Source organism: Micromesistius poutassou (genome assembly GCF_964030765.1).
Source record: "Micromesistius poutassou genome assembly, chromosome: 15".
Lineage (NCBI taxonomy): Eukaryota > Metazoa > Chordata > Actinopteri > Gadiformes > Gadidae > Micromesistius > Micromesistius poutassou.
In genome coordinates this window covers 8,867,188-8,893,676 of record NC_140285.1, presented here as the reverse complement: position 1 = coordinate 8,893,676, position 26,489 = coordinate 8,867,188, and the positions used below count along the sequence as shown (strand labels likewise).

The 26,489-nt window shown below is 44.2% G+C and overlaps 2 protein-coding genes across 3 annotated transcripts; both read right to left on the bottom strand.

Moving 5' to 3' along the window:
- Positions 1-6,380: 6,380 nt before the first annotated feature.
- On the bottom strand, positions 6,381-10,903 carry tnnt2a (troponin T type 2a (cardiac); the record flags this gene model as incomplete). Its single annotated transcript, XM_084479063.1, has 8 exons — positions 6,381-6,414; positions 7,039-7,079; positions 7,169-7,259; positions 8,903-9,012; positions 9,155-9,265; positions 9,646-9,723; positions 10,324-10,440; positions 10,850-10,903. 8 exons carry the CDS (start codon positions 10,901-10,903, stop codon positions 6,381-6,383), a joined length of 636 nt encoding a protein of 211 aa, XP_084335189.1.
- Positions 10,904-15,735: 4,832 nt separating this feature from the next.
- On the bottom strand, positions 15,736-25,899 carry lad1 (ladinin). Of its 2 annotated transcripts, none has more exons than XM_084480118.1 (14): positions 25,783-25,899; positions 25,037-25,228; positions 23,684-24,023; positions 22,262-22,335; positions 21,379-21,550; positions 19,456-19,554; positions 19,246-19,289; positions 19,091-19,133; positions 18,892-18,935; positions 18,634-18,700; positions 17,975-18,109; positions 17,312-17,401; positions 16,366-16,453; positions 15,736-16,233 (listed from the first exon to the last, which is right to left on the bottom strand). In XM_084480118.1, the coding sequence occupies exons 1-13, from the start codon at positions 25,818-25,820 to the stop codon at positions 16,391-16,393; spliced, it is 1,401 nt and encodes a 466-aa protein (XP_084336244.1). In that variant the 5' UTR covers positions 25,821-25,899; the 3' UTR covers positions 15,736-16,233; positions 16,366-16,390. The 2 variants fall into 2 exon arrangements, with proteins under 2 accessions (XP_084336244.1, XP_084336245.1); XM_084480119.1 differs by having other exon boundaries at positions 19,246-19,277.
- Between the last annotated feature and the right edge of the window lie 590 nt (positions 25,900-26,489).

The window sequence follows — 26,489 nt, the reverse complement described above, 5'->3', positions numbered from 1 at the left end:
AGTCATTAATCTTTGATTAAGGTCGCTATCGCTCATGACCATAAAGGTGCCTGCCTGTTTTTCGCGAGGAGCTATTTAACTTGGACATATTTGTATTTCTGTAAATAGATGGTGAATGTGTGTGGGAAAGTTAAGCTTGTGTTTTGAATCAGTGTTAAGATTGTTCCCGGGGGCCAGGGTTGACCATAGAAGACAATACAAGAGAAGAGCAAACGGTTCAATCACGCTACAGGAGGTGTATTCAGCTCAGACTTGGTGATGGGAGACCACTCGCGTTGCAAGGTCGGGCGCTATGGTCTCGAACACACACACAATCCACTGTGGCTACAGACGTCGTGGCTTTTTCGCACTGTGCTGCGTATCTGTCGGTTCTATCGTTACTTCATGCGACGCATGAGAGTCGACGGTGAAAGAATGTAAACTTCACAAGTACAGACCATGCCTTTGGTTAGTTTATCGAGAGGGAGTCTGTCCTGAGGGATGGTGGTGAACTGGTGAAGTTTGGTTCAGAGCTCTAGGGTTTTTAATCGCGGTGTTGTTGCTTCCAGAACCGGGAAGAATAAGACAGCGGGGAGGTGGAGGGTCTGAGGGAGGACCACCACGAGAGACAGCAGGTTAGAAAAAAAGAGGGGTTTGAATACAGGTGGTTGTCGGTAGGGTTGGTGGAGTAACGTTTTTCTCCCAAACATACGGTTATGGAACTCCCATTTGGGAGAGTTTCTACTCCGAGGCAAACAGCCATGGGACTGGGCAGCACGGCCCCTCCCATCCCTGGATGCACAGCGGTCGTGTCTCGAGTGAACACGCTTGAACGCACCACAAACCCAGCTGTTCCGGAGATTCACTCATGGCATTCCCGATGCCACATTTGAAGGCAACACCTATAAGGACAATTTGAGGGGAAAACAGATTAAAATCTATTATTTCTGATAAACAAACCGTTGTATAGTTGTACTGTTGATTTATTTGGGTCTACATACCTAACAAACAAGTGCATTTCCTTAGGATACAGGACAAACTGAACACTGCATCGAGCAGATGAAGCATTTTCACTTTGCTTCTTTTTTTTTACTGTTGTACAGTGTTGCAATATTATCAAATGGTTCTCGAATTGTTTGTTTTCATGTTAACAGAACATTGAATGCTTAGCTGTTGCTTCAAGTTGTACGGAGAGGAAATATCAAAGACATTAATACTGAAACCTGTATTTTTTCTGTGTCACAGTGGTTTGACGAGGAAAAAAATTTATGAACTACGAGTGTCAAAAACATGTTCAAATATTAGCACACACCCCCTTATTTGTATTTCATCCAGTGAAATTGTATGTCTTTTTTTGTTTGTTTGTTTTAAGCAGAAGACACTGCGTCATCTTTTGGTGTTCATGTCAAACTGGAACCCACTTTGTGGTTTCAAGTCAATGTTTTGTTTAATTGCTAATAAAATTGAGTCATTATTTGCACCTATGAATTGTACAGTTTCTTCCTAATAAATTGTTAGACAAACATCAGATAATTGCTTGTTAAAGTAATCATATAAAAGGTTACGTCACTGCTAAATAAATGTACTCTAGACTAATTTTAAATGTTAAACACAAAGAAAAAGTTTGATCAGACCTTATGGTTCAAAACTTGGCCATTTCAGCAAATTGTCATGCACAATACAAACGTGAAAGCAAATGCGTGTGTGAGTGTGCATGTGCTTGAATGTGCTTGTTTTGTATGTGCTTGTACGAGAGATGAGAACACAACACATTTATTAAACACATTTGTACGTTTACCCATGCGTATTTTAAGAGAATGTTCCTCATAGATTTGCTCTTGGGAAAGGTTTAATGCCTAAAGGTTTTTTTGAGATAACGGTATGTCTACAAACCTTGATTACATACATTGTTGGACTAGTTTAGGTACCCACAAACGGACATAACTTGCTTGTATGTACTGAACGCACACACCAACGCGATATTGGAAACAGTGGGGGATGTGAGGGTGTGCTCCTCTTGCATTGCCCCTCTTTATTTGTATGTATGGACGGTTATGGCGACAAATTGAGTTGTAGGGGTTATAATAAGACACACTGGCGGCAGGGGGGGGGCTACTTCCTCTAGCACCCTGGATTCATGCCCTTGATGCTGTTGGAACACATTTTAGTTTAATACAAAAACACTTAAGGGCTCACTCAACCTTCTACCGGATTTAGACGCATGCCCTGAGACCTGTGGAGACACCGCCTACAGCCCTGAGAGGTCGGCCTGGGGGTCACCCTGGAGGTCACCCTGGACGTCACCCTGGAGGTCAACCCTGGAGGTCACTGCTCTTGTGCACTGTGCTGCTCTTGTACCGAGCCACTTTGTAGTTACCTCACGTATATATTGTGTACTGTATTGACATTTATTTTTACATATTTCACATTTTTGTATTGTTTTGCCTTTTGTTGGATTGCCTGATATTATTTTTACCTCATTCATTTATAATCAAAAATGTTTTTAAGTGTAGCAACAGAATCGTTACGGTAACAGAAATAATCACCTTCAGGATGGACCTGAATCTCTGAATGGGGATCTCTGAACACCCATTGGTCCAGATACCAACAGTCCCCTCCCCCACAGCGGGTCCATTTCAACACTGCGATGCGTTGTTTCTCTTGCAGCTAAGCAGGTGGTCCCCAACCTCACCGGCCTCCTGTCCTCCGGTACGGCTGGGATGGGCAATAATGACAACACCATAGCAACCGCCTGCAACAACATCCGCTCCCTGCTATCGGCCGACAGCGACGTCAGCAAGAAGATACTGTCCCCCGAGCTGGTGACCTCTCTGGCTGACCTCAGCGAGAACGAGTAAGACTTTACAGTCATGCACCCAAGGTGTTGTCCACGTTGCTCTCCTACGGCTAAATAGTACTGTTATTACTATTTAGTTATTGCGTACATTTATTTTATACATAAAACGACTAACCCTGAATTATTTTAGTGACATGCCGTCATAGCAGCAGAAAGGTTAAATGTGGGCGTGGTGAGGAAAGAGAGAGAGCACAAGAGCAGACGGGAGCAAGATTTTGAACATAAATACCTGAACAAAAATGTTCCCTACCACTCTGCTCCCTCCCTCCCTACATTCTTCTCCGCTGTGTCATCATTTGATCGACAGGCAAGATGGATTCAGGCCTGAGAGGTCGGCCTGGGGGTCACCCTGGAGGTCACCCTGGAGGTCAACCCTGGAGGTCACTGCTCTTGTGCACTGTGCTGCTCTTGTACCGACCGGCAGCAGGTGTGTGTGTCTCAGTGTTGTCCGCGTTTTAATTCTACATGTTACTCAGTGTTTGGTTTCGTCTGGATTTTCGGTAAATTGGACTTTATGTGATTGCTCACGCAACACGCAAGCAGTGAAAATGGATATAATTTTTACAATCATTTTATTGACTTTATTAAGTTACTGTGCCCATGGTTTACAAGACCAGCAACAACGTCAGCCGGTAAGGAAATACTCTCGGGAATTCTTACTGAGATGGGATGATCCGTATCGGGGAAATATCCTTGTGGACCCGTTTGTTCCTGAGGACTTATATAAGGAGATCTGCTGACACAAAAAGACAGTAAGATCTTCACGAAATCGAGGAAACGCGGAAGGAGGGGGGGCGTCAGACTTTGGTTAAAACGCTGACAGTTGCGGCGCATCCTGCTCCCATCAATACTCCTCGCAAACGTTCAGTCGCTAAGGAACGAGGTCGATGAGCTGCAGGCGAATGCAAACTATTTACACGAATACAGAGAAGCCTGTATCCTCGCCTTCACAGAGACATGGTTGACTTCTTCGGACACCGATGCGGATTTGACAATCAGGGGCTTTGGGGCGCCGGTCCGGTTAGACAGGGACACTGTAGCCACGGGGAAGTCTCAAGGGGGCGGTGTCTGTGTATATGTAAACCAGCAGTGGTGCAATAATATCACAGTAAGGGCATCCATATGCACTGCCGACATCGAGCTGCTCTCTGTCTCTGTTCGCCCTTCCTATCTCCCCAGAGAATTTCCTCAGATCTTTGTGACTGTGGTGTATATACACCCGAAAGCAAACGTACAAACTGCTGCTGACACTATTTATGAAGTGACTCAAAGACTTCAGTCCAGCTCCCCTGATGCACCTTGCTTACTCATGGCAGACTTGAATCATTGCAGACTGAGCAAGAGTCTAAACTTTTATCAATATGTCACTTGTCCAACAAGGAAAAACAAGACACTAGATCTGTGTTATGGCTCAATAAAAGAGGCATACAAAGCATCCCCTCTGCCTCCGCTTGGTTCCTCTGACCATAGCTCTATCAACCTGGTCCCCCTGTACAAACCATTACTCAAGAGGGAAAAAGCAAAGACTAGAGAGACCAGGGTTTGTAATGAAGAGTCTGTATCCAGATTACAAGGATGTTTTGAATGCACTGATTGGACTGTTTTATGGACTCTGCCCTAAATATTGATGTACTGACTGACACTGTGTGTAGTTATATCACTTTTTGCGAGGACAGTGTGGTTCCCAAAAAATACGTTAAAGTGTACCCAAACGACAAGCCTTGGGTAACCCCTGCCTTGAGACGTGCGCTGCTTAAGAAACACAATGCCTTTGGTAAGGGTGTTGAAAGTGAAAAAAGGGAGGCTATTAAGGAGGTGAGAGCAGATATCAAGAGGGCTAAAATACAATATAAAAATAAGATAGAGGAAAAATTAAGCAGCAACAATTTGAAAGCAGCATGGGAGGGAGTAAAACATATGTCAGGCCAGATAAAAAAAGGAAATAAGCCTATCCACATCCCGGGCTATGAGAGTAATAGTGACTTATCAGAAGCACTAAATTCATTTTATTCACGTTTTGATATTCATAAATATACTGACGAAATTCACAAATTAGGGGAAGGACCAGAGCTGTCTGAGCCAACCCCACTTTTATTTGATCAGGATGAGGTCGCCGTTGCTGTACATCCTCTACACCAATGACTGTAGAAGCCAGCACAGGGATAGGCACATTCTTAAATTTGCTGATGACACATCATTGTCAGCCTACTCTACAAAAATGAATCTGAGCATGGGCCAGTGGTGGATGAGTTTGTCCAATGGTGCGATGAGTCATTCCTCATCATTAACACATCAAAGACAAAGGATGGATGCCAAGGAGGATATGGTCATTGACCTTAGAAGGAAACCAATCTGCTCACCACCACATGCTGCATTAAGGGGAATCAGATTGAAGTCATTGATCAGTTCAAGTACTTGGGAACAATAATTGACAGCAGACTGAAATTTGATGCAAATTCTGAGGCTGTCTGTAGGAAGGGACAGCAACGTTTATACTTCCTGAGGAAGTTAAACTTTTAATGTGGAGAAGGTATTGATGTCCCTTTTTTTATAAGTCCTTTATCCAATCGGTCCTTACCTTTTCATTTATTGCCTGGTATGGCAGCATCAGTGTGAAGGACAAAAACCACATGAATCATATTGTGAAGGTAGCTGGCAAGTTAATAGGAACGCCACAGACTCTGCTGATGTATACATTCGAGGAACAGGTCGCCTGGAGATTCAGAGTCCCCTTTTGTAGATGCAATAGGACCAAATACTAATTTTTACCTAGGGCAATATCCTTGCTAAATTTGCACAATACTGAAACCCAGACTTGACTGTTGTGTGTTGCCTATGTGTATTGGTCACTGTTGATGTTTTAATTTATTTCTTGTGTGCTTTTACCAGTTAACCTGTCTGCAAACCAAGTTTCCCCTTGGGATAATAAAAACGTACTACTACTACTACTACTACTACTACTACTAGTACCCTGGAGGTGTGTGTGTGTGTGTGTGTGTGTGTGTGTGTGTGTTTTTGTGTGTATGTTTGTATGCATGTGTATGTGTGTGTCTGCTAGTGTGTGCGTTAGTGTGTGTTGTGTGTTAATTAGCATGTGTGGCTGTTGGGTTGAGTCGTGTGTATTTCCCCGTATGCACCTTGACCTACAGATGTGTCAGAGGCTGTCTGCTTCTCAGATGTCATCTCTGCCCTTCCGCTCATCAACCCGTCATTGACCGTTCCTCACTATCATCACTCAGATTTCCAAGCAAGTGTTGAATCATATTGTTTATTTTCTCTATTTCACATGTTTGCGAGCTGTTGTGTGCTGTGTGAATCACGCCATGAATCCCATGATTCACACAACATACAAACAGACTGTGGGTGCGCTGAGCCGCTGACCAGCTGGGAGTGGCGGGTAGACGGGCGGGGCAGGGAGGCGGGTGGGGCCCAGGCGGGGCCCGGGCGGGTGGAGGCGGGTAGAGTGTGTTGAGTCAGGAGCGAGAGAGAGACGTGCTGGTGGGGCGGGGCCTGCGGTTTCTGGATGATCCTGTCTTTTTGGTTCCTATTTCCTCAGGCCTCTCTTACTTCTCTTAGAGCTGTGGAGAAGAAAGAAAGAGAGAAAGACATAAAATAATAAACCTCTCCCACTCTTTACATCTTCTATCAAAAAAGACACACACACGCGATGTGTGTTTAAAGCTGACAGACAGACTGGAGATAAAACCGATGTATGTGAGCGTACGTGAAGCATGACAGTCTGACTCATCTGGTGGGGCGTGTGGGATGTCACCAGGCATCATACCTCAGTCAACACCATTCAATCACAGTTTGTTTCCCCCAAAATACCGAACCTCAATTATTTACTGACTTTTTTGACTTGCATAACTATACACACACACACACACACACACACACTGGATGCTGGATCACACCCTGAGATTAATATTCAAGGTATCAAAAATGAACAGGAAGGAAGTAGCTGCAATGTGTGCTGAGTTATTGTGTGTGTGTGTGTGTGTGTGTGTGTGTGTGTGTGTGTGTGTGTGTGTGTGTGTGTGTGTGTGTGTGTGTGTGTGTGTGTGTATGTGGGTGTGGGTGTGTGTGTACGTGGGTGTGGGCGTGTGTGTGGGTGTGTGTGTACATGTCTGTGCAGGTAGAGCAGAAACATGAGAGAGTGAGAACAGTGAGGGTGAGAAGGAAAAACTGAAAGAAGCACTCACGTTTTCTGGTGATCACTCACGCGGTTCCTTAGAACATTGATCTGAAAAGAACATTCAAAACAGAAACGGAAAGGTCACAAGGTCAGGGTACGCTTTATACAGTGTTTCGGTACACTGAAACAACACCCACCTCATATTTCTGTCTGGCAAACAGGTATTGAAATTCAAACTTGTCATGCTCCAGTTGGTGCAGCCAGTCCCATAACTCCTGAGCTTTCTCCCTGTGGACAGAGAATAACAATCAGTGTCATTACTATCATCCCTATTATAATTATTATAGCGGGTTATGTATTCTTGTTATTATCATGATATATATCAGGTATTTTCATCATTCATCATTCATGTTCTGTTAATAATATATATTATATTGCTATTGTTTTTTTTGTAATTAGTATTTTATTGAGTTTTTATACACCACTAATACACTGCAATCAACATTGTAGTCAACATGACAATTGACATCTTACCAATTGTTTATATATATTGTTGTTATTGTTATAATATTGTTTATATATATATATAATATTGTCCATGTATTATGGTCATAACTTGTTGTGTAATATGGGATCCAGCACTCCCATTAAATTGCAGCAGAATACCTCAGAGCCTGGGCCAAAAACAGGACTGAGGGACGGAGTGAGGCCTGGTTCCAGACTTGTTACGGATATACCTAAGACTTCAGTAGGGTACTTGAGTAAAGGGTAAAGATTTCTGGGAAAGTCTACACAGGGCTGAGGTGAAACCTTTCTAGACACTGTTTTGCTGTTAACTAGTGCTGGCCAAGTATGTGTTGGCCAATTAAACCGTGACAGGTTCCCTGCCTCCAGCAAAATCATTAATCGAAACTTATATGAAGCCAAAAAAGGAAAAACCTCTTGGTGAACCAAGATTGGAGCTCATCTGCCCTCAGATTTAAAGGGGACATTTGATGCGTTTCCACCAGGTGGTGCTGTCAGGCCCAGTACGATTAGGTCCGATAGTGTAGGTGCGGTTAGGTGCAGCTCAGTTACTGCTCGCATTTCCACCGCCAACAGTACCCTTATGGCAGGGCGGGGTTTAAGCCGGATGGCGATAGTCGCGGCAGCTGCGTAAGCATTGGGACCTCATAGCAGCCCGACACAGTGTAGCCTGCTAATAATTCCAATGAAAAAGAAGAACGCAACACATTAAACAAAGAGCAACAATGTAGGACGTCCAAGAAGGACGGCAAACTTTTGCGTGTCATTTTCTTCAATAAACAAAGCTTTCGCCGTTGTCCAGAAATACCTCGCGGGCAGTGTGTTTGTTTGTTATTATCCCCCTGTCGCACGGAAGTGACGATTCTGTCGACCGATCAACGGAGGGCGTGTGTAGCTCAAACTTGTTGCCACCCTTTCAGACCTCTTGGTACCTCAACGGAGGAGCACTGAGAGATAAGTACGGCTAATCGTGAAAAAGTCCGGACCCCGCCCACTTTTGGCGGTGGAAACGCGAAGCTTTCCGCACCTAATCATACCTAACCGCACCGCACCCGCCATTGTAAACACGCCAATGTTACACCACCAGGTGTGAGTGTGATAAGCCATTACAAGCCTTTAAGTCCCTCTTCTGACATCACAAGCGGGCGAGTACACCTAGATGTGTGCTGGATAGATGAGCAACTTTTTCTACAGTCCACTGGGTACACATCTAGGTGGACACGGCCACTTGTGATGTCAGAAAAAAACAACGGCTCGTAACGGCTAATCACACTCACACCTGGGGGTAAAAATATGTCGCCTTTAACACATGAACCGTGAACGTATGAACGTCCCATGGTTTTGTGGGCGCACCGGGTCGGATCCCAAGATGCGACGTGTCGCTAGGCTAAGGAAGCTAAACCCACTTGAGCGCCGCCTCGCTCTTGTTCTCCACGTCCAGAGGCTTGTGTCTGTCGGCCAGAATCTTCCTCTTCTTCTCCCTCTCTGTCTGCCGCTTCCCGCTTCGCTTCTCCGCCTGTGGCGCAAGCGTGGGGAAATAGAAGAGAAGGATATCGTATTATCCATTTTTTTAATTTTATTTGCTTATTTGCCATTTTTTGGATTCACCTGCTTTGATGTTGTGGCCCGGCCCCCCTCTCCCCGCCCCCCGTGCTCACCACCTTCTGCATGTAGCCTCCAAAATGGAGGCTGGTCAGGGTTTTCTTCTTCTTTGCGTCGTCGTCCGCCTTCTTCTTCGCCTCCTCTTCCTCCTTGCGAGACCTCTCATCCTGGAGAGAGGGAGCGAGAGACATAGAGAATAATGGAGAGAGAGAGAGAGAGAGACCTTCTCTTCTGTTCACTATTAAGTCATTGAGAAGCATTTATCAAAACAGACTTACAGTGAATGAATGAATGAAAACTGAATGACAACTGACTTGTAGTGAATTAATGAATGAGACGGAATGTCCACTGTTGACAAAAGGGTGCAAACCCATGACCTTTCGGCTGGGAGTCGAACACCTTCACCATGACTATAGTTTATAATAGTTTGTGGATGATGTTTGTTTTGGGTTGAGGACGTGTGAACACACACACACACACACACACACACACACACACACACACACACACACACACACACACACACGGCCACCGGCGGCGACCCTACCTCAAGGCGCTTTTGACGCTCCTTCTCCCGCTCGCTGCGGATCCGGTGCTGCTCCGCTCGCTCGGAACGCCGCTTGTCCTGCAGAATGAGTCAGCGTATCTTAGCAACCACTGAAGACCACCCCAACTGGACTGCACTCTGTGCATGTTGGGCCCCGTGTGGGCGTTTGTATGTACGTATGTGTGTGGGTATTTGTATGTGTGTATGTATGGTCATATGTGTTAGCCGTTTCAACACATGCACTGGATGACATTGACACAATGACATTCTACAGATGACGCAAATGTCAGAATCCCCCCCGCCGGAGTTTACCCGGGTCAGGCCCCTGGTATAAAGTCCGGAGAATCGAAGAATAGAGAATCAATTGGTACTTTTCTTCTTGCCCGTATTTTGCTCTCTACTTTCCACTAATCTGTTGATATTGCGAATACGTCTAAATAAATGCATTATTGATATCACTGCAAAAAGGGTAAGAGATGTGAGAACACTAGCTTATCTCTGGCTTTGTGTTGCCTGTGTGGAAGGGAAACTCCGGAACATTAGTCATCAAAGTGTGGAAAGATCACACAGCTACAGACACATCAATCATGATTGAGTGATGTGTCTGTCAATCAGTCAGTAAGTGTAGATGTATGTTTGTGTATGTGTATTTCCGAGTTGTGTGTATGTGTCGCTCACAATCCGTTCCTTGAGATTTATAAAATCCTCCTCTTCCTTCTTCCTGCTCACAAAGTGAACTTCGATCAGTGTCTGCAGCTCTGTCAGATCCTTCTCCATCCTCTTCCGGTGGATATCCTGCCACAACACACGGATTCATCTCATTGGTACCTCCGGATATAAAGGGCCCTCTCGTCTCTCCAGCAGTTATGGAAGCACATTACAGTACTTGTGATAGTAAAAGCAGCTGTAAACTTGTTTGTATGTTCTCCTGGGCTAACAATGGGATCCACATAACATTAATGAATCATGAATGCAAAAGTGAACCGTAAAATGTACACTGTAAATGACAACAATCGATTATTTAAGAGATGTTGGAGAAAGAGTGCAACCGAAACTGTCACTATAAAGGTTGCTCATCTTATGTGAAGTCCTGAGTTGTATTCATTGAGATGAGCTAGGGATGTGAAATAAGGCAAAATAAGGTAATATTTTCAAGTCTATAAGTGAAAGGTCTCTCCATAACTCTTGGAGTTATGACACTCACATCAAAATCCACCTTCTCTCCATCTGGTATCTTGGGTGGTATGAGGTTAGGCATGATGAACGGCCTGTGGGAAAACAAGAAGACGGAGAAAAACATAAGTGTGTGTGTACTTGCGTGCATCCATGCATATGTGTGTGTGGGTGCGTGTGTTTGTATATCTTCTTTTTACCACCAACTCACTTGAATTTAGGCTTTGCTTCTTCTTCTGTGTTTTACAAGAGACAAAGCAAAATCACAATGAGATAGATTACTTTTAGAGATCAAACAAGCACACACAAGCACGTACCAACACAAATACATAAACCTCATCCCGAGATGAACTGATTTCCCTAATCTCTTCGCACAGCAAGAGGGTTCAAGCCAAACAATTGGACGTCTGTCAGCTAGACGGACGATTAGACAACGTTACCTCCTTCGTCCTCCACGGCCTCATCTTCACCATCTGAAAGAAACCACAGCAGAGACACGCCATGTCTGAAAGGTGCCCTAAGCAAAACCTGAACACCAGAGTTCTGTGTACATCATTTACACAACGGCCTTACACACTCGGCCAAGGTGAACTTTGGATGACCCACATATTTGACACATTTCGCTCCCTGTTCAGAATGGAGCAGAATTCTCGAGTGTCATTCTAAGTTATTTGTTTATTATTTTTCCGCAATTGCCATCATCACTGGCTTGCTGGTGCTACGGTGCAGGCATACGGGTTTGCGAGTGTACAGGATTGTTGACGGGGGGGGGGGGTACGGGTTTGCGGGCGTATAGGATTGTTGACGGGGGGGGGGGGGGGGGGGTGGGGGTGTACGGGTTTGTGGGCGTACAGGATTGTTGACAGGGGCGTGGTGGGTTGGCACGGGGTTGCGGGCGGACGGGATTGTTGAAAAATGACAAATTCCTTGGTGGTGCTATGGTGGTGCTATTGCAATTTCTGATGGTGCTATAGCACCACCAAGCACCACTCTAGCGCCGCCACTGCATGTAGCTTTCCTGAGAGGGTAACATGAGGTTTGGGCTCAAGGGTAATGTGAAGCATCCTAAGCATGCTGACTGAAGAAGGATGTTGATCATGCTGTCTGATATACGAGGCCCTGAGGGGAGGTGGTTACAAAGCCTCTAAAAACAACTGTTTTAAATGACTAGAGAACGAGCATTAGAAGGGTGTTTCTGTAGGAAACTGTGCTGTGGTCCTACTGTTATTAATCTTAATTAGGATTTGTGAGACGAATGCAACAGCAACATATGGGATTCAAGGAAATTTATATTTGGGCTAGTTTCAGAGACAAGAATCTTGGCAAAGAGAAAGCTTTGTCATTAATTTACTGGCGTGACCTTGTATAACAAGCATTTCATTTATATGGAGTCTATCGATATCTTCATAACATATGGATGGACTCATAAATATTCATTAACATATGGATATTCTAGAAAAGACGATCCATATGTTATGAAGACTCACAACCATATGAGATCATTCCGCTTAGACTTGCCCTATTACATTTGATTTTGACATAAAATACTGCCATTGCACTATGGGTGAGTAGATTTTTCTGTTCCTAAAAACATTCTTTAAACCCTTCATTTAAAGCCTGGAATGATGAACAAACGAGGCAATCAAATCTATATCTGTTTTATAATCAGTTTTAAGCGTTAACCTCCTCTCACCTTGTTCCTCATTGGTCTCTTCCTCTAGCTCCTCCTCCACCTCCTCCTCCCCTTCCTGCTGCAGCTCCTCCTCTTCCGGCTCTTGCTCCTCCGCTGGGGCCTCTGGGGGGGGGGGGGGATGAAAAAATGTGACATGTGTGAGACAGCTGTGAGATTGGTTCAAACTAAAAGCTTCAACTGCCACACCCGCAACCATCCGACCGCCACACCCCCCGTCACCGCTAATCCACCCCACCCCTACTCCTCCCTCTTGTTGCATAACTTTTAATCAAGCCTGTTTGGGGTTATGCTATGCATGACAGAAAGTGGATGGGAACTTCTGCTGGGAGATAGCGTTGATAACATAGCCCCCAGATAACAGGGTGCTGGCTTCAGAACAACACAGCACCAGCATCTAACAGGAGATAAAACTCAAGGGCTGGAAACTCATGATTCAAGATCTACTTACACACACACACACACACACACACACACACACACACACACACACACACACACACACACACACACACACACACACACACACACACACATGTTTTCTGTGTGTGTGTGTGTGCCTAGTACTGCTGGTTTATCAGGCCCCATGCTTGGCTGGGAGACCAGTTCAAACCGGTAGAGGGTTGCTCATCCCTGTGGCGTATGGCATGTCCCCAATGCCCCAGGACGGAGACGGGGACTGTGTTTATTTTTTTTTATTTAATTTTATATTTATTATACAGGAAAGTATTAAAAGTAACACAGTTACAATTTAAAACGGGCCTGACTCAGTAAAGAGCTGATTTCCAGCAGGTTCCTGTTCTGCAGCACATATAACATGTAACAGGGACAAGGCACATCACACATCAGTAGGACAATCATATAGACAGCAGACTAAGCACAGACAGTGATCTATAAAAGTCAGTGTTTGCAGGTGTATGTGTTGAGGAGTAACAGTTTATAGGCTTTTTTGAACTGTGTGACGGATTGTAATGTTCTAATGTGATGGGGAATGCCATTCCAGACTTTGGTGAAACTATGGATGAAGGACCTTTGCCCATAGCCGTTATTGTATGCAGGAACTGGGTGGAGGGCCATGGAAACAGATCTAGTGACTCGCACTTGGGGCATGTTATGTGTTGGTAAGAGGGAGATGAGTGTTTGTGAGGTGCTGTGTTGGAGTTGAACTATTGCTATAACTAGTGGCACTATTGATTCAACTTAATAGTAGGGTTTCATTCTATCATGTAGAGCTTCTACACGATGAAGCTCTCTACATTTAGCTCTGTTAAATGTAGTTCTACATGTTCTACAATAGCTGTTGATGCTAAAGTATTTGATGAATGTATGTAAAAAAAACTAAAAAACACAGTGTTGTATTAGTCATGGACAACTCCACATACCTTCAGTGGCTTCTTCCTCTAATCGACATTCAGAGAAAAGCAAGCAAACAAGAAATGGGTTAAGGTTGAACAAAGTTCAACTGCAAAACAACAGTGCTTTACAATGTAAAGCACAATAGGGATGACTTTAGCCAGTATAATGATATATCATTACACTTCAAACAGGTGAACATTATCGCTCATTAGAGTTTACCCTTAAAGACTGATCATTACCTGCAGCTATGGAAATAATGCTGGTTCATATTCTCACAGAACTGGTTATTTTCCATTACTCAACCTATGTAAATGCTTAGTTTTGCATCTACAATCAGGCCTGAACGCTTATCCAACGGTTTCTGTCGTGTATTCTCAACTGTACAGGACATGTGGAATGGCTCACATTACCAGAGATTGAAAAATTTGAATCTTGATGGAGACCTCTTACCTTCCACTTCCCTAAAAAACGAGAGAAGAAAGGGTGTTACAGTGACCCTCAGGAGACCAAAGAAAGCAGTTTTACAAGGTGTAGGCTATTCAAACTATTTATTAAATACCATTAGGCTAAGCATGTCAGGGTCTATCTATAAATATTATCAAAAGCAGCATCACGCAATCCAAGGCCTTAAGAAGCTAACAGATTAGATATGTGTATTTGATTGTCGACTGCATAGCACCAAAACAAATGTGACTTACTCTTCATATTCCTCCGTTATTTCTTCGTTGTCCGACATGGCAGCACGTGCTCAGCAGCTAGAATTAAGTGGACATTCACCAGACTTCATCACTCTCCTCCATCAAACCACCACATGGCTCCACTCATTTACAGCCTCCTAATCGTCCATGCCTGCACTACGTCTTAAGTCTAACTTTCCAGATGTTAAAGCTGGACACATGTGTCTATCGTAGCAGAGATGAAACCCAACCTACCTGTTAAGGATGGAAAGAATGAAGAGAGAGGCAACGCAAAAATACACACTCTCTGAGAAACCCTGAGCTCCAAAGAGGCCCTCTTGGCTGTGAGAACTCTGGGGGAATGAAGGACCAGAAGGACCGAACACTGGTGGACAGACACACACACACACACACACACACACACACACACACACACGGCAGAGAGGGTATCAGAGGGAGAAAGTCAAATGCTAGGGGACCTCTTCTACCATTGTGTGTATTAATAACCATTGAGATAGCGTGGTCACACTCCTATCACCCTTCTCCTAAAAAGGTGAATTCAGATGCAGGGGGTAAGACTGTCACCGTGTTTAAGAGACATCAGAGATAAGGGCAGTACAGAATACGCACACACACACAAACCTAGAAACACACATACCCAGACACACACACACACACAACTAGAAAAACACACACACTGTGACAGGCAAGCAGACACAGACACACACACACACACACCTAGACATATACACACACACACACCATTGACCACCATCACACCAAATATACACAAACCTGCCTAGACACACACACACACACACACACACACACACACACACACACAGAAAACCAGAAGAACACAGACACACACACCTGTCACACGCTGTGACAGGCAGGCAGACACAGACACACACACACAAGCACACACCAAATGACAGACAGGCAGGCAGTAACACACACACGCACACACCTAGACTCACCATGCAGGCCACCATGCATGGGGTTGGAGGTGACAGTAGACAGATACATGGCCATATCTCTTATCTAAAGAGTAAGAGTTCCTCTCGGTACACTGCTTTGAGACAACACAGATGGAGGTCTTTCTCATTGGCTAGGTCGTTATCCGTGTGAGCAAACATCAACAATACAAATATTTACAGATCGTCATAAAACATTTTTATTTTGTCACCCGGTCAAAGAAAACAGAAAACATACATTTGGCAGTAAGTAAGAAATACAACTTTAACCACAAACATAACCCTGATTTACAGAATTACGGTCCCAGGATTTTGAATTCAGCTAATCAGAAAAGTTATTATCAGACAGGAGACCTTCACCTGTGCAAAGTGCATTAAAATCACCTGAAGTTTAATGGAACTACTCAAGACTTGAAATACAAATGTCACTGGTGCAACTCTATTCACTGATATGTTCTGTATTGCTGTCTCTCATCTCTCACACCGCATCTTAGCCCCCAAGAAGCAAACGATAATTTCTCTAATATCTAATCTTGAAACCAAAACAAAAAAGCAACTTCCTTCCACTGAGACCTTTGACGCTGCATTTGCATCTCTTCTGTGCAAAAGTATGGGAAAAACAAAAGAGCTTGAGGAATAAACACGAAGAACCACGACACAAGTTAATTCTCCATTTCATTCTCGTTCATCTCCCTCCGACTTCAGCTTCTGAACACTATAAAGAAAAATAAAGAAAAGACAAAACAAATGATGTGTTTTTGTTGCAGTGGTCAAAGTAGAGGGAGTTGAACCCAGTGGATCTCCAAAGCAACTTTGAAAGATTTGATTGTGCTTTAAGAATTCTTACCCAGAATGCCCTAGTGGCAGATCCTTCACTCCTTGTGTTTGCTCTCAAACAGGATCTTCTTGCTGCTGATATCAACATGCCTCAGGTCCTGCATGTAATGAGCACAGCACTGAGTCCATACTGAGAATATGACAAGTATTAGTTAAAATATTTATATCGGAATATAAATTAAGTTAGGCCATTGCAAAATTCCTTTCTTAGCCTTTTTTGGTGAAGTATGTGAAAGAAAACCCTCTATAACAGACGGTTCTAGCAGGAGAAGCAGGCTGAGGGAGCAGGCTGGCCAACATAACCTATATCCCGATATTTGTAATTAGGAAAACTGTCTGTCTAGTCAGATGAGTGACCAGACCTGAAAGAGTAATGCCGCCCCCTAGTGTTCATGGGCTACATCAACATTGCATTCTCCCTCACAGCCTCCCCCTCCTATCTCCATGTGCGCCATACCTTCTGATGAATTGAAACAACGTTTGATTGATGGATGATGATTAATTACTAATCTCTAGTTTGCTGCCAACTGCTATTGGCGCTATGCTTCCACCCAGATGTGACTAAGTAACTAAGTGAGGCGGATTAGCATCACACACACACACACACACACACACACACACACACACACACACACACACACACACACACACACACACACAAGCTGATATGACCCTGATTGCTCTCCTCTGCAGATTTATTCACATTGATCTAGTCCCAGCATTGCTTGTCAACTCATTAACCTGTCATAAGGAGCACCTTTGTGCTAGCAGCAACCCCACCTCCAACCCTAATAGCTTATGAATGTACTGTTGGCACCGTTCTGCTTAATCTTGACGGATGGAAAAAGTCGTTGTTTGACAACATGAGTTGGCTAATCTATATAATTATATCATTGTAAAGGCGTGTTAACACTGCTGTCTGAGACTGACGGACAGCGTCTGAGGCGTCCTCTCACCGCGGGGTTGGGGGAGGAGCCTGTCTTGGTGCTCTTGTGGACCCAGCGGTTAATGCGGTCCGAGATACCAGACGAGAAGCTGCGAAATTCCTGTAGATGTGAAACAATGCAACTCTCACAAAGAGTACTATAGTATAGTAGTATAGCATAGGATGTGTGTGTGTGTGTGTGTGTTTGTGTGTGTGTGTGTGTGTGTGTGTGTGTGTGTGTGTGTGTGTATGTGTGTGTGTGTTTGTCTCTTTGCAGATTACAAATAACATGGATGAGCCCGTGTGTATACAATTATTGTAGCAGTGTTACATTGTTTACAGTGTGTGTTCAGAGTTCAGTGAATATTGTTTAGGTATCAGTGGTTAGTGGTTATTGATTAGCGTTTGATGTTTAGTGTTTGGGGTTAAGTGTTTAGTGTTAAGTGAATAGTCTTAAGTGGTTAATGTTTATGAACATCATTAGTCTTAAGTCTTTAGTGAATAGTCTTACTTTTTATGAATAGTGTCTTTAGTGTTTAGACTTTAGTAAAGACTCAATCATAGTCTTACTAAACTCAACTCAATCATAAACATAAAGACTATTCACTAAACACTAAAGACTCTTGAGTGTTTAGTGAATAGTCTTTAGTGTTTATGAACAGTGTTTAGTGGTTAGTCTTCACAGTTTAGTGACCTGTCTGGAGACTCCAGGGCTGGAGGGGCTGGAGGCCTGGTGCTCCTTCTCAAACAGATCCCTCTTCCTGGACACCTCTTCCAGTAAGACCAGCGTCCTCTGGGTGACGTCTGGGAACCGCAACACCTCTGGCTTCTGCAGGAGTCCCAGGAGTCACCAGAAAGTTGAATGAGAATCATTGTATAATATAATAATGACTTGGCCTTGTTAACATCAGCCTGTTGAATCTGTTAACTTCCCCTATGTCTAAACTATGTGTGGATAGAATCTAGATTCACAGAGGGTTGTAGAATAAATATATTCTATATTCTACTAATTCTACTATTCTATATTCTAGCTTTGTTATTTGTACGAAAATGAACATTACTAATTATTAGAACAGTATACCATAGCCAAACCTATGGGCCAATGTTGACAGAAGGAAAGGAAAGGGCTATCAATGTAATGTGTACAATGTCTGCATGTAGGCTAAACTAGGCCATCAAGGAAGTCCAGGAGTTATTAACACAGACAGACAAAGTAAGCAAACAAATGCCATGTGACTATGACCTATCACATCTCAAAAGTGCAAATATGTGACTTTGCACTTTAATGTTTGCATACTGTCTCATTATAACACTAGCTGTTTGTTGATTTATCGTAGGGAAACTTTAAGTGACCTGTGCAGCCTGAGCTAGTCGCTCCATCTTCTCCTGGATGGACCGGGAGGACACCCTCTGTCTGGTGCTGGTCACACGGAGAGGAGAAGAGGCAGAAAACCTCTAAACACACATGTTCAGAGGCTATTCCTCACTATACAGTTCTAGCTGTGTAGTTTTACTTTAGAACTTTGGACTACTTAAAATGTGAATGGAATAAGTTTCAGAATGAGTTCATACAGGTGTACATGAAATCAGCTGATCATCAGAAAGACTTACTTCCTCTGGAAATTCGACGTTTTCTCATCTTCTTGATGTGGCTCCTTGAAAGAGGAGTCACCCAATACAATTCAAACATTAATGCTTTGCAGCTTCAGAGCAAAATATTACGTCAACAGGTCAGTTAATGCGATGAGCTGCATCACCCCATAGCTATAAAGTAAAAACAGACTTCATGTTTATAAATGAAATATCTTACAGCGTTTGGTTCAAATTTCTGGGATGTAAGTCGAACACTCGAGCTAAAAAAGAACAAAACACAAGTTAGTTAGGGAGAGAGAGAGAGAGAGAGAGAGAGAGAGAGAGAGAGAGAGAGAGACAGAGGGAGAGAGAGAGAGAGGGAGAGTCCCTGACCTCCTTTGTAGAGGCGCCGTCTCTCCTGATTTCTTCTTCAGCATCTGTGTGGTTGAAGATAATCTGATAGTGTTGGTTACGGGTGTGTTGGTTACGGGTGTGTTTGTTTGTTTGTGTGTGTATGTGTGTGTGTGTGTGTGTGTGTGTGTGTGTGTGTGTGTGTGCGTGTGCATGCATGTGTGTGCTAGTGCATGCATGTGTGTGTGTTACCCTGAAGGAGGTGGTCCTGGAGCTCTGCCTGCCGTAGGAGGGTGTGTTGGTGTGTTTGCCGTTGGCCGGGTCGGTGGAGGGAGAGCTGTTCACAGCGGCCTGCAGTAACAGCACAAACCTCCAGGTCAACATGTCCCACCTTGTGGGTAACAGCTACTCACCATGGCCTTTCTCTGGCTCCTCGTATTAAGTTCAGCCCGCACAAAGACGGCCGGCCCGTATTTAATGACAGTGACACGTGATACAACTCATTTGGATCAACTTTAAATGACATCAAAGACACAACAAAGACCTTAGATCTAAGAGCCTTTAGATGTGAGCAAGTAAACTCAATACGGCTCGTGCGTCAATGAGAGGGTGTGCGCGTGTGTTACTAGTGACAGTGGGAGTGTGCACATGAGTTCACTCGTTCACTGCGTTCACTCCCTGTGGGTAACGTGGGTGAAGTAACGTAAAACAGCCAATCACCGTTCAACCAGCTGGGCCAACCGTTCCCTGCACTCCGCAGTGAACCGCAGTGAACAGCTTGGAGGAGAAAGTGATTGTTGCCGTTTGCGACTCCCGGAGCTCTATATATAATATTATATGATATTATATAATATAATATATAAATATCTATATAATATAATATATACGATATATATATAATATCACGGCACAAAGCGGTGTGTACCTCCGGATTATATTATGAACCCATAAACAACGGGCATTCCGACGTCTCTCCCTCTTCCACAACAGGTACAGACACGCAATGGTGGTTATCTCGGCCATGGTTGATGAGAATGAATTGGCATGAAGGACCATTGGCGGGAAAAACGCTCCACAACAAAATTCGCCCCGCGACACGTTTCAATGCACACAGTATGCACAGCGACAGATTTCGATTTTTCGCGTGGCAACATTCGCCTGTTCGCGTGAACAGGCAAAAAGTGTGTCTTTTGATGTGAACGCACAGTTCCACACCGCAGACGGAGCTGAGGCCTGTGTGTTTGTGGGTTTTTTGATTGAAATGGTCTAGATGATGAATTGACTCCCCCTGGGATTTAGTATACATCCGGTGTGAAGGCAGGGATGCAATAAGTTTCAGCTTCCGTTGGCACGCTACGCTTGTGGTTTGGTGTGTTTTATCCTTGAGTGTGTGAGTGAGCATAAAATGAGTGTGAATTTACAGATCTGCGTACCACCCCGTCCGGACGCAGATCTTTGCATTGCTGCCCGCATTTGAACTGTGTGAAGTTAACGTGTACACAAGGGGGCAGTATAGCGTATTGCGTAACCAAGATTAACATGAACTGACATCTGGGAACAGAAACGGGAGATGGTTGAAAAAATTAATATATCCATGTTATAAAGATGTAACAAAATAATTGAAATATCACTGCTGAATAACGCTTGGTGTCTTCCAGCATTAAACTGAAAATGTGTAGCTTCTATTTCACCCGGGGGTATTCTTTTTACTCTCCTGTCAGAATGTTGAAATCAAAACAAAACCCTACACCTGTTTCCCCTGATCGCTGATTGATCGACCGACTAATCAGCGACTTGACGCGGCCCTCTTGAGAGACGAGTGACGTGGTGCTGAGCGCTGAGAGGACTGCATGCCTTGCGTACGCGTAGCTCATCGACACACACATACACCGGCGCAGGGCAGCGACGCAGCTCTTCGCCTACGTGCAGGATGTGTATGACTCGGCCATCTACTCGGCCATCAGATCTACATCTGACCACAATCAGACCATAACGGACATCTCATAATCGGATAAGAGCACCTAGATATTACTGACGCCACTCAATGACCGATGGCCGAGTCATACACATCCTAAGATGTTTACATGCATTATAAAAGTCCAAACAGTGTCTGATACGATCAGAAATTTGAATATGTAGCTCCATGTAACCCCACTGAGTGAGTCATCCGTCTACCTCAGCAGTGAAGCCATTGTGCACGGGGCTCTGGGGTCCTCTGGGAGGGGGGCTGTGGCAGGGAGAGCCCCAGGGCTGGCCGGGAGACGCAGGAGGTGTGGGCCTGAAGGTGGCCGGCCGGGGGCTCTTCTCGGTGGGGGAGGCGCAGCTGTCGAGGGAGATGCAAACCGAACTAGAGGGGGAGAAGAATATGTTGACCTTCAGTGCAGTGTACAAAGACATCCATTACTTCAACACTTTTTTTTTTGCTGTATTCCTAATGTAGGACTGGGCTGCAATATAAATTAGGAAAACTTGAAAATATCAATCCTTTTCATAATCAGATACTATTCATGGTTATTCATGGTATTAACCGTGTCATTCATGGTGCCAGTTGAAACCTATCCTGAAACCTAGGTAATGTTTGTGTTAATCCCGCCCAACCCTGCAGTATTTGAGCAGTTTCTGGCATACTTTCCATTAGATAATGCCATGCCTTTCTAATATCTTATTATGCCAGGCAACATTCAATAATTTATTATTGCACTATGTAGCAACACAGATTAATGCCAACTCATTTGACAATTCAAATTAATATTTTATTGATTTACTTGAATTTGCTTTAAAATTTGCTTTCTAAACCTTACAGTGCATACACAGGTGTGTTTATCAGACATGTTAAATGGGGCTTACATTTCTACAGGATATTTTATCCATCATGAAACTTAAATCTTTCACATTAACTGTATCTGAAAGTCAAAGTAGTGTAGTGTAGCTAAACATAGCTTTCTGGAATAGGGTTTTTACAAGCAGCAACAAATTGTCTCAAATTATTCTATGACCAGGTCAATACTTCAACTTTCATTAATGTGTAATTTTTTACATATTGTTTATTTCTTCTCACCTGACAAACTTGCGTGAGGAGGGAGAGGTGGGATTTCCCTCAGGAACCTTTCCTGTTGACTCTCCGTTCCCATTCTGGAAAAATGAACCAACAGGACATAAACCACACCAGCTAACACAAACCTCAGACTCATCACTGCTCAAGAAGTGCCATGTTCCCTTATATTGTCAGCAGAATCAAACTGAACAATTATTGCTTATTAACAAAGTGTGTATCACCTGAAAGTCATTTTAGTACAAATAATGCACAGTACTTTACTGAATGTAGCAGAGTAAATTGGAATTTAATGGTATAAGAATAGTAATGATCCCAATGATATCAATAAAACCTCATTATGGCTCCAACAACAAGCTTGGTAACTAAATGTATTTTCATAGTAAAAATATATACCCAAATATTGTAGCTTTCCTAAAGGCCAGCTTCTGTGTGTATTACTGAGCATGGTTAAACAAAATCTTCATTCTGAATCATCTTTAAAATTGTATTTGAATAAAACTTACCTTTAGATGTGTTTTACAAGGGAATCATAAAGAACTGAATAACATACAATAAAGTAACAGCATTCAATAAGAGTCAGATATCTGGCAATAAAGATTTTGTGATGATGCAAATGTTGCATGTGTGTGTGTGTGTTTACGTGCGTGTCGGTGAGTGTTGAATGTGTGTGTGTTGAATGCGTCTGAAGAGAGTATGGTCTGACAAACAGTTCTCCACGTCCATGAGTGTTGGGTAACATGTAAGGTGACTCACACAGCCTGAGGAATGGAACTATACAGTGTTGGGCCCATGCAGGACAATGATTAACGGGACACACTCTGCGTGGGGTAACCACTGTGTTAACGGACGGTTATAAGTAGGTGAAGCATTAATGTTGGAGCCCCGTGAGGGGCAGATTAACTGCCTCATCACTCTGTGTCTTCCCTGAGTCTCAGCAGCGATCTCTCAGTGAAAACCTGAGCGTTGTTTGTCATGTGATAGCAGGTTGTATGGCTCAAACTGGCTCAATTAGGAGCCAAATACTGAGCAGAGAATGGTGAGAGGGGTCGTGCGAGGGAAGAGTTACATGCAACAGAGAGAGAGAGAGAGAGAGAGAGAGAGAGAGAGAGAGAGAGAGAGAGAGAGAGAGAGAGAGAGAGAGAGAGAGAGAGATTCACTGCTCTGGCAATCTACATGTTTATTTGTCATGCCAATAAAGCAATTTAATGAATTGAAAGAGAAAGAAAGAGAGAGAGAGAGAGTAGAGTTAAGTAAAGCAGCACCATTGTTATTGATAATACTCAATAGAGGCAAATCCCAGGGGAGGTTATGAGAATGTGACTATATGACGTATATATGTGTATAACGAGTATTTGTGTGTGTGTGTGTGTGTGTGTGTGTGTGCGTGTGTGTGTGTGTGTGTGTACCAGTGAGTGTGTTGCTCACCTGTCTGTTGGGGGTCCCACCAGTGGTGGGGGCGGTGGTCCCGGTGCTGCGGGGGCTGACCGGCGGAGCAGCGCGGGACACTTTGGTCGCGGCCGGCGTCACGGGCGCCAGCCTCCCGCCCTCCGTCGCTCCGCCACCGTCCTCCTCCTTCTCCTCCTCCTCCTCCTCCTCCTCTTCCGAGTCTCCCAGCAGCTCCACCCGGGCCCTGCCCCCGGCCCCCTCCACCTCCCCGCCGTCCTCCTCCGCCCGCTGCATCCTCAGCGTCTCCACGTGCCTCAGCCGCCGCCTCTCGTCCCGCACACGCAGCAGCTCCACAAAGTCCTCACTCCCCGGCTCAGCACTGACCACACACACACACACACACACACACACACACAGAGGAACACACACACAAAGATATATACACAGGCACACGCACACACACACACAGTCACAAAGATACACACACAAACATACATACACACACAAACATACATACAAACACACACAAATAAATACACGCACACACAAACACAAACATACACAAAGGCATGCGCACACACACACACACATACACACATCCAGGCATGCACACACCCACCCACACACACGTCACACAGATGGAGATAAGCACACGCACAGCATTTAAGCATGACGTATTGCTTACTTCTATCTTTGATATGAAAAATATATCTTAACACACAGATGTTCACACAAACACACACATCGTCGTACACACATTGTCACACAACGTGACAAACACACGCACACCCATCAAAGATGACACTCACAGGTATTTGATAGACATGTGTGATAAATGGACGAAGAAGAAAGAAGAGGAAAATATATACAGGCATGATCGTGTTTCTCTTCCAGGCTTCCAGCGTTTCTCCAGACTCTTTTTGAAGAGCATTTCGGCTGCCTTGTGTACACGGCTGTTCAAACAGCTCGCATGCACCATACTGAACCACGGTGTCACGTTTTAGACTGTGGTCTGCAAGGACTGAGCAGAGACCTTCAGGGCAAAACATGCTCTGCTTAAAGACCACAACGAAGGTGACGAAGATGACAAAGATGGGAAGCAGGGAGCCAGGAGAGAGAGAGCGAGAGAGAGAGAGAGAGAGAGAGAGAGAGAGAGAGAGAGAGAGAGAGAGAATAAAAGGAAGAAAAAAAAGAATGAAATGAAAGAATAAAAGTAGGTGTGTGAAACTAAACGAAGACTTTGAAATAGGCCTACAATGAATTTGACAAACAATGTCCCTAGATTACATCACCTATACGCACACACACACACACACAAACACACACAATCCAAACACGAACTCCAGTACAACATGTCTCGCTGTCATTAGTCATGACAGCAGCAGCAGCTACCTGCCCTGGGTCTGGGCCTTCTCCTTCTCGGGAGCTGCCCTGGCAGGAGGGCTACAGTAGATGGGCGCGTCTCTGGACGGGCTATCGGCGCCGGGTGAGTCAGGGTCAGCTGTGCTACTCGAACTCTTCTCCCTCCTCCTCCTCTCTCTTTCCACCTCCTCTTCGTCTTCCAACGTCCACTGGCGCGTTAGGCTGCGAAGGCAAGCATGTTATGCTATAGAAATACAACACACGCCAACACAACATTGACAATGGGGACAATTCTCTGAACGGTAAAGAGAACACGTGTTTATATCGCCACTCACTCAGCAACGTGTTGTCACCTCAACATGAAACGCAGAAGGCTGAAGGATAACCTTCATGGCCATGGCGATGCATTGCGTTATTTAGTTTAATTTAGTTAAACTGAACCTGCTAGACTAGTTATAAGTCATCTGTCAAAACGTGTTGGAGTGAAGCATGCATGCTGCAAACAAAATTACTTGTTTTATGTCGCTACACGCTACCTATTTGTATTATTGTCTCTTCTTTAGTTAGGAAAATAATAAAATAAAAAAAACTGTGATTGCGCCTGGAGCGTATTTCATATGATTTGAGTCACCGAGTTACAAGATATGACAAGATGTCACTAACATAATTTCATTAGAATTCATTTCCAAAACATTTTCTTTGGCATTCATGAACCGAAACCTCAGCCAAACTCTCCAATTAATGGAGTAACTGGGGGAACAGGCTAACTGGCTTACCTAGACAAAGCCTTCCAGTTTTTTCGACTGATAGACATTTTGTCGATAAGTCCGTAAAGGTCCAAAGAGACTGGAAGAAGTGGCGAAAAGAGTCGCGTACTGACTGCGCTAGGAGAGGTAACCGGCACAGGAGCGCAGTATACGGAGACTGCTTAGTGCCGCGGGAAGAAATCCACCTTTACCCTGTAACGCGTCATGTGACCACAAGGCAGTCTACCTGAGAACGGTGAGAGAGAGAGAGAGAGAGAGAGAGAGAGAGAGAGAGAGAGAGAGAGAGAGAGAGAGAGAGAGAGAGAGAGAGAGAGAGAGAGAGAGCACTTGACACCATGTACGGTTGTAAAGTATCATCAAACACTATTGCCATTCATTCATTATTGACTTTAGGATTGTATCATGAGTGTGGGATGGGGTGGTTGGAGGGGGTGGTTGATATGACGCAAACTATCTTCATAAACGCTCAATTCTTATGGTTCTGGAGCTGAATCCAGAAACAGGTATTTTGTGTATCTGGCCTTTACAATTTACATCATTGTTTACCTGGAAAGGGAGTAGCTCTCTCGTGTCTCAGATTGTAGTTTTGTGTTTGCTCTGTTGTGTGCAGCCGCACCCTTTCGACGGACTCTGACCCAGCTCTGTCCAATGCCAATTTCTGTAGAAGACTGTACGCAAACTGTATTTGTTCAGGGGGAATGTATAAACCTGTCTTG